Here is a 9,059-nt window from a genome sequence, read left to right on the forward strand (position 1 = left end):
TCTCTCTTTCTCCTCTCTCTCTCTCTCTCTCTCTCTCTCTCTCTCTCTCTCTCCTTCCCCCACTCCCCCCTCTTCCTCCATGGACTCAGATTTTATTACTACAGCTTGGCCTCAGTACTGATCAATGCTCTAAAACACAGCACACTTAATTTCCAAATTCTCACAGACTGTAACAACTACACAAACAAATGATCTCCAAATCTCTTACAAGTAAACTTACTTACTCTGCTCTACATTTACAAAGTCTCTTATTTAAGGTTCTACTTCCCACCAAAAATTATTTTCTCTCTATTATTTCTTTGAACTCTTCTCTCAAAAAAAATCTCTTAAACCGGGCAGTGGTGGCACACACCTTTAGTCCCAGCACTTGGGAGGCAGAGGCAGGCGGATTTCTGAGTTCGAGGCCAGCCTGGTCTACAGAGCGAGTTCCAGGACAGCCAGGGCTATATAGAGAAACCCTGTCTCAAAAAATACATACATACATACATACATACATACATACATACATACATACATACATAAATATAAAATCTCTTAAAATTATACTATAAACTCTTAAATCAGGATTTGTAAGTTGCTCACAGGGTACAGTTAAAAAAATTATAGGAGAAGAACTTCTATTATGTTGCTAAAAGAACACAGGATTAGACTGACTCCTAATGACTTACTGTATACCCATAGGTTAGTGCATTTCTCAACCCTTGTCAGAGTTTATTCTTGTAGTGAATGATAATTAGCACGAAGATGCACAATTGGTCAACTTGAAGAAAATAAGAGGTGTTGGAGTACTCAGCTTCCACTGGATATCTATATTACACCCCTTCCACAGAGGCTCAGGGACCTTTATGGGAAAGGAGTGTAGAAAAACAACAGAGGTATTGGATGAATACAACAGGGCAGCCATAACAGCTGTGCTCTCAAGGTGAACTCACAGCAGTTGGAGAAAATATACAGGACTTATCCAAGTTCAAGACAGATAAAAATGTCAGAACAGAGCAGAGGATGGGAGGGTGAGCATGAGCTATTGGTAAGTAACCATAGCTGCTGGGAGACAGAGTCAGTTTTCTTTAAGGGTGTGACTCCTGGCAGATCCACCAGGCTCCAAGGCCCCATACCCAAGAGTATTTGGGTAACACAAATTGGACTTGATGAGATTTTTTTTAAGTGGTTAAAAGCACTGGCTGCTCTTCTAAAGGAACCAGATTTGATTCCCAGCACCTACATGGTAACTAACAACTTCTTTAACTCTAGTACTAGAGGATCTAACACCCTTTCTGGTTTCTGTGGGTACTGGCACAGGAGGTGTCCATACACGCAAGCAGACACCCATATACATAATATTGGGGGGCAGGTTCTTATGATGTAGCTCTGGCTATCCTGGAACTCACTATGTAGATCAGGCTGGCATCAAACTCACAAAGATCCACCTGCCTCTGAATCCCAAGTGCTGGGGTTAAGACATGCACCAGTACATCTGGCTCATATAAAAATAATTTTAAAAAATTTTAAAGATACAAAGTTGGGTAGGTACGGAGGTGGAAGTAGATCTGGGAGGAGTTAGGGAAATAATATGATCAAAATACATTGTATGAAATTCTCAAAAAATTAATATTTTAAAAAAGAAATCTGATCACTTGACTAACAAAATGATGAACAACAATATTTGGGTTGTTACATCAAGTAAAAGTATTACAGTAGAAAATGTACTCAAAGACAAAATAAAATTCTCAAAATTTCTAAATTTTGGAAAATATCCAAAGAACTATCCAGCTAAAAAGCTTTTTTAGAAATAGTTTAATGGTTCCTTTAAATTTCCTTCACATAAATTATAAAGACAAAAGCAGGAACAAGTATATGAATTTACCATAGGAAAATAGTTATGGGTAAATCAATGAAATAGATCAATAGCATGCTTGTATAGAATTTTCAACTCTCAAAATATTAGAAAACGACATGTAAAGCTGTTTTATAATTCTAATAATTTATCTTAATGCCCCTGAGTACTTAAAGAAATCACCTACATAGAAGTCTAGCCATAAAAATGGAATTCTTTATAAATTTTACCAGAGCAAGACTAAAAAGCAGAACCTCAATTAAGAATGTAAGATCTGAGGCAAGTTATTCACGAGTAATGTATAAAGCCTTGGCTTTCTTTATAAAAAAATTTCCCTTTGAATGAGACTACATTCAAAAAGTATAAATTCAATATGCATGACTGAGCATATCAGATCTACTGTATATCTGAATCTAAAATAAAGAAGTCTTGTTAATCTTGCCAATATGTGTTTGCAAAGCATCCATTGGTATTTAAATGTACTCCTGACATTGTAGCAGAAACAGCTTAACTCATTACATGCTCCAGATCCCACAGGTTCACACAAGGCCATCCCAATTATGTAGCCGGAGTGATGTTCTCACCAACTTACTGCACAGTCGCCTACAACTGAACTGGTGTAGAGGAAAAGGTAAATCAAAATTCTGATGAATAATTATGTATACTAAGCCTTTATCCAGTTTCTTTGTATTTTCTGTTTGTGCTCTCACCATTCTTACAAATCTATTTACACTAAATGCTACTTCTTAGAGGGAAAAAATATAACAAAATACTAAACATAACAACAAAGGTATAAAAGGCTAAAAATCTGTAAAGGTATTTGTAGCATGTTTTTAAATGAAATGATCGAAAATTACCAACTCTGCTTCATTGACTTGTTCATTTATATATTCAATGACAATGATTTGCTAAGCATAGTAGACATCATTCTAGGAATTAAGTATACATCCCTGAACAAAATAGACAGAAATTCCTGTATTCATAAAAATTTTTAATGTAATGTGAAATAAGAAGATTCATAAAAAACAAATAACTGTTTAAAGGAGTGTGCCATGCCCTGGACCCTAGCGTTGATTCATAGCACTGGAAAACATATGGGGCAGAAGGAAAGAGAAAAGACAAGCAAGAAATATTTTCTTTGCTTTACATGGGATGCTAAAATATATGAACTGAGGTTTCCTAGAAATAAAAGCCACATCTATATTAAAGATTGTACAACATTAAACTGGGTTAGACTAAGGATTGTAGCTCGCCTATCATGTACAAGGCCCTATGTTAAGCCCTGCACTCCATAAACTGCATGTGCTGTTGATGTATGACTGTAATCCCAGAACTTGAGAGAGGAGGCAGGAAGATCCAAAGCACAGGCTCTGCAGAACTAGTCCCAAACTCAAAAGTGGAATGTAACCTATAACAAGGAATACTGGCCATGTTAACAGAAATATAATCTAAGGGCAACTTCTAAGTGCAGAGGTTAGGGTTAATGATCTATAGAAATTCTCAAATATGGAGAATAATAGATGAAACATGGAAACAAAGACATTGTATCTTAAGAGCCCAAGTTTCCTGATTAAGTAATTCACGGGAAGTAAACAGACAATATTATAAAATTCTCTTATTTACTTCTCACTTCCCTAATTATAAAATAAGTAATAACATTTGGTTGTATTCACAAAATCTATAAAAATCCAAATCTCTCATAAATTTGACCTCTTGTCTTTACCTCTGTCACTAAAACATTTGGTACATGGAGAAAGAAGTATTTTGTTGAGAAGGATTCCAAAATGATACTGTATGGTTATTATGATTTCCTGTGTTTTATGTTATATTTACTTCTCCAAACTGAAATCTGGTCTAATACCAAGACAGCAAAACAATCAGATAAGTATTAACACATAAGAGTTATAAAGAAGCCGGCGGTGGTGGCACACACCTTTAATCCCAGTACTTGGGAGGCAGAGGCAGAGGCAGGCAGATTTCTGAGTTCGAGGCCAGCCTGGTCTACAGAGTGAGTTCCAGGGCAGCCAGAGATACACAGAGAAACCTTGTCTTGAAAAAACCAAACCAAAACAAAAAAAAAAAGAAAAGAGTTATAAAGAAGTACATATTAAGTACCAATCTTTCCTAGTATTAAAACAATCCATTTCACATGAAGTTAAAACTATGGAATAAAACTGGCCAAAAGAAAACCTATCATTAAAAGTAATGAGAGCCAGGCGTGGTGGCACACGCCTTTAATCCCAGCACTCGGGAGGCAGAGGCAGGCAGATTTCTGAGTTCAAGGCCAGCCTGGTCTACAAAGTGAGTTCCAGGACAGCCAGAGCTATACAGAGAAACCCTGTCTCGGAAAAAAAAAAAAAAAAGTAATGAAAAACCTAAGCTGGGTATAGTAGTACATGCCTTAAATCCCAGCACTTAGAAGGCAGAGGCAGCTGTATTTCTGTGAGTTCGAGGTCAACCTGGTCTATATAGTGAGTTACAGGACAGCCAGAGCTACACAGAGAAACCCTATCTTGAAACACACACATGGAAAATAGGTATGTAAATGTACAACATACTAATCATAAAAAAGGAACTACTCTAGCCACTGCTATATTGACTGACCTGGAAATAATAATTTCATACTAATACTTATTCTACAATTCTAAGATGAGACTATATAGATAATAGGCCCAATTTAGTATTATTAATTAAAATTTATCTTGTCTACCAACCTTTGAGTTTGGTATGAGGACTTCTATGTTAATTATATAAATAACTTTGTCACATTTTGCCTTCCCTTTCTTGCCTTATCATATGTGTATGTGTGTACATGTACTGTGGTATATGTATTCATGCCCAGGCATGCATATGGTGGCCAGAGCCTAATATTGAATATCTTCATCACTTGCTTTTTCCATCTTGTTATTTTGAGACAGTCTTTCACTGAATCTGGAGTTCACTAATTTGCTAGACTAACTGGCAGTGAGCTCCAAAAATCTGCTAGTCTCTGAGGATCCATCTGTGTCAACAACTTTAGAACATCCCCAAGTCAGGAGTACAAATGTATGCCCTGAAACTGGGCCTTTATGTTAGTGATGGGAATACAAAATCAAGGTCTCCATTTCTATGCAAGCACTTTAACCACTGAACCATTACCCCAGGCGAGGATGTGGAGAAAGAGGAACACTCCTCAATTGCTGGTGGGATTGCAAACTGGTACATCCACTCTGGAAATCAGTCTGGTGGTTCCTCAGAAAATTGGACATCCTACTACCAGAGGATCCAGGTATATCTGGGCATATACCCAGAAGATGCTCCAACATGTAATAAGGACACATGCTCCACTATGTTCATAGCAGCCTTATTTATAATAACCAGAAGCTGGAAAGAACCCAGATGTCCCTCAACAGAGGAATGGATACAGAAAATGTGGTATATTTACACAATGGAGTACTACTCAGCTATTAAAAACAATGACTTCATGAAATTCACAGAGAAGTGGATGGAACTAGAAAATATCATCCTGAGTGAGGTAACCCAATCACAAAAGAACACACATGGTATGTACTCACTGGTAAGTGGATATTAGCCCAGAAGCTTGGAATACCCAACATACAATTCACAGACCAAATGAAGCTCAAGAAAAAGGAAGCCTCTCTCTCAAGGATTGGTACTACAGGTAGGTGCCAACATACAAACTGGCTGGCTTTGACCCCTTGTTTTTCTGAATTCTATTACAGCTAGCTTTTCATGATTGGTGAAAAAACTACAAGGTTATTGATTGAAGCAACACTTACAGATTTACTATTTTTATGAACATATATATTATATGCAGAGGACCAGAGTTTGGCTCCTAGCACACATGTTGAGTTGTTCACAACTGCTGGTAAGTCCAGCTCCATGAAATCAGTTGCCCTCTTCTGGCCTAAGCAACCTGCATTCACATGCATACAAACACACACGTTAAAACAAATCTTATGCCTCAGATAAATATTATACTGAATAAGGTGACAGTCAAAGCGTCTCCACTAATAGCAAGAGGAGACAAGTGGCCACTGTACCTACTCTTACTTGATACAGTGCTTGGTGTATTAACTAGAGCATTAAGACAAGATTAAGAAAAGAGATGAAAATAAGAAAGGGAAAGCTCACACTAGCCTACTATACCTAAGAGGCTCTAGACACCACTAGAAAACTTCTAAAACTAAGAAGTACTTTTAGCAAAGGGGCACAATAGACACATCAGTAGCCTTCCTGTACACAAATAACAAATATACTGAGGAAGAAATCAGGAAAAGAGCCTCACTCACAATTGCCTCAAAAAATAAAGTAAAATGATATCCAAACAAGGAAGTGAAAGACCTTCACAATGACTTTGAAACACTGAAGAAAGAAATCGAAGAAGATAATAGAAATGGAAAATTCCCCATGCTAATGAATCAGAAGAGTCAATAATGTGAAAATGGCTATGCTGCCGAAAGTTACGACATGCAGATTCAATGCAATGCCAACATCAAGATTCCATTGCTACTCACAGATAGAGTCCACTTTCATCTCATTTCACAGAAACAGAAAAGAGAACCTTAGAATCCATATTGAAACACAATATACATAGTATACCCACAAAGAGTAATACCAGAGCTATCAACATACCTGATCAAAATTAGTACAAGCAAAACTATGATAAACCAATCTTGTATGCCAATCAATATGAAAACATGAACATGGGGCCTCTTCTCTGAGTAACTGACACCAAATTCAAGACTAAGTCACATCCTAAAAACTGTCAAGGTCATAAGTGTCAAAGCAAGATGAAGAAATATTCCAGACCAATATAATAATCATAGATTAAATCTTCATTCTATATAGGTCACAGCTGGAAAAATTGTATCTCAACTCTCTGGATAAAAGATATGTAAATTATTACACTATATTTGTAACTTTTTGTAAACATGAAAAAGTTTAATATTTAAAACTTAATAGAGTACCTAGGACATTATAAACAGTATAGAAATATATAAATTCAGTTCTGCATTAAACAAAATATTTTAGGGAAATTAACAATCTCACAAGTATAATTTATAAAACTTCTGACACATTCTCTCTAATATCCAACTGTATCTCTGTCATTAATCCCTCTGTAAGAGTAAAGCCTAAAACAAACATAAACACTGAAGAAAAAACTGGCCAGTGGGGAAAAGGGGTCAGGAAAGGGGAAAAAGAAAAGCCAAAGGCTTTATCTACAAATTCTGATGAGACCCAGTGAAGAAAGCAGAGTTTATCCTATTGAATCTCTCATACCTCCAAATCCCAGTATAGAAAAATACTAGGACAGTGACATTAACTGCATTCAACCTCGCCAGCAGGGAAATAAACTCATTTTTCTTCTGTGATTATGCAGCATGAAATCTTAGCAAAATATATGACAATAAAGGGATGAACAAAGAAATTTAAGAAGTAACCAGCTTCACCTTTTGAATGCCCTTTCTGATAAAGAACAAGGGAAGTCAGTCATTTTAAAGATCAGCTAAAAAAGTAGAACTGATCTCAAATAGAACCTCCAAAAGGCTCCACACAGCAGTGATAACTCTTCATCGACTTAATACAGCATATTGAAACTCTTGGAGGAATAAGTACAGAAATTGCACTCACCATTTTAGGGAGCCTCATCAGCATTTCTTTGCAACGAAAGATGCACATAGATGCTTTCTTGAAATCCCCTTGAGCAACAGCCTAAAAAAGAGGATGTCAAAAATTGGTTAAAATGAAATAACAACATAATTGTCTCACAGTCTTATTTATTTCATCTATTTACTTGTGAGTGTGTGTGTGTGTGTGTGTGTGTGCATACACATGTGGAACTTACTATGTAGCCCAGACTGGCTTCTAATTCACACTGATCCTCCTGCATGAGCCTCCCCAAATACTGGGATTATACATGTGAGTCACTACATAAGGCTTTTTTTTCAACAAAATAATGTTATAAATTACTTTCTAAGGGAGAAAAATACTACGTTTGCTGTTTTCTTCTCTTTATGTAAATTGAGTGAATACTCAAGAATTTGTGCTTTGATTTGGGGAGATTTAACTCAGTGCTAGAGCATAAGATAATATATAGGTTCCATTTCCAACACCAAAAAGATGTAAACTGCCCAGTTCACTCTAGTTTTCTTCTCCATTCACCTGACATGCATAAACCTTGACACTTTTCGTAATAAACACTCTTGCTAGGATTTTTAATAGAAGAAGGTTTCAAAATGAAAATAAATTAAGACAAGATATCAATAAATCAAATCTCACACATGGAGATTAAAAATAATATTTCCATCGCTACTGTAATGATTGAGTGAATACAAGGAAATTGTATGGCTAAAGAGAAAGTCTTCATAATTGGATGTTACTTTATATTCTTATAACATAAAACAATATGAGAATAATGCTTTAATAAACTATAAATCTTTATAATTACACAGATTTTACTCTATAGAAATTAAAGCTATAGTAGTACATGTTATTATAGTTTTAATAGAAATATGAATGCAATTGCTTAGTAATAAATGTGTAGTTAACTATGTTATGACAAGACTGTAGAGAAACTGGCTGCTTAGCTCAGTGATAGTGTTGCCCAGTATGCATGATAAACTTTTCATCCTTTGCTTACATTATATCCCTAGGTCTATTTACATTGTGATTCACTCTTTAAACAATATGTGCATTCAGAAAAAAAATTAAATGGTAATTTAAAAATATTTGCTGCCCGGCAGTGGTGGTGCATTCCTTTAATTCCAGCACTTAGGAGGCAGAGGCAGGCAGATTTCTGAGTTTGAGGCCAGCCTGGTCTATAGAGTGAGTTCCAGAACAGGCAGGGCTACACAGAGAAACCGTGTCTCAAAAGCAACAACAACAAAAAATTCTGTTATGAAACAATCAAAAGAAGGCTTGTTGAGATGGCTCAGTGGGGAAACAACTTACCTTGCAAGCCTAAGAACTTGAGTTTAATCCCAGAAACCATGGTGGAAGTAGAAAACTGATTCCCAAAAGTTGTTCTCTGACCTCTGCACATACACAGTTGCACACACACACACACACACACACACACACACACACACACACTAATAATAATAATAATAATCTTAATCAAAAGGGAAAGTGAGTTAAAGATAGTTTGCATCTCCACAAATTTGAAGCAAAGCATTAGATGTATGTGGGTTAAACGTGTGTGGCTATAGGAAAGATGAGGGGT

General features: G+C 36.2%; 1 protein-coding gene across 2 annotated transcripts in view; it reads right to left on the reverse strand.

Moving 5' to 3' along the window:
* The window catches only part of Tex11 (testis expressed 11), a 202,376-nt gene that overhangs the window by 157,137 nt on the left and 36,180 nt on the right, over window positions 1–9,059 (reverse strand). For both annotated transcript variants that reach the window (XM_021153053.1, XM_021153052.1), the window contains exon 8: window positions 7,469–7,549. In XM_021153053.1, coding sequence (XP_021008712.1) covers window positions 7,469–7,549 — 81 coding nt within the window. The remainder of the gene's footprint in view (window positions 1–7,468; window positions 7,550–9,059) is intronic.

Source organism: Mus caroli, chromosome X, assembly GCF_900094665.2.
Source record: "Mus caroli chromosome X, CAROLI_EIJ_v1.1, whole genome shotgun sequence".
NCBI classification, from domain to species: domain Eukaryota; kingdom Metazoa; phylum Chordata; class Mammalia; order Rodentia; family Muridae; genus Mus; species Mus caroli.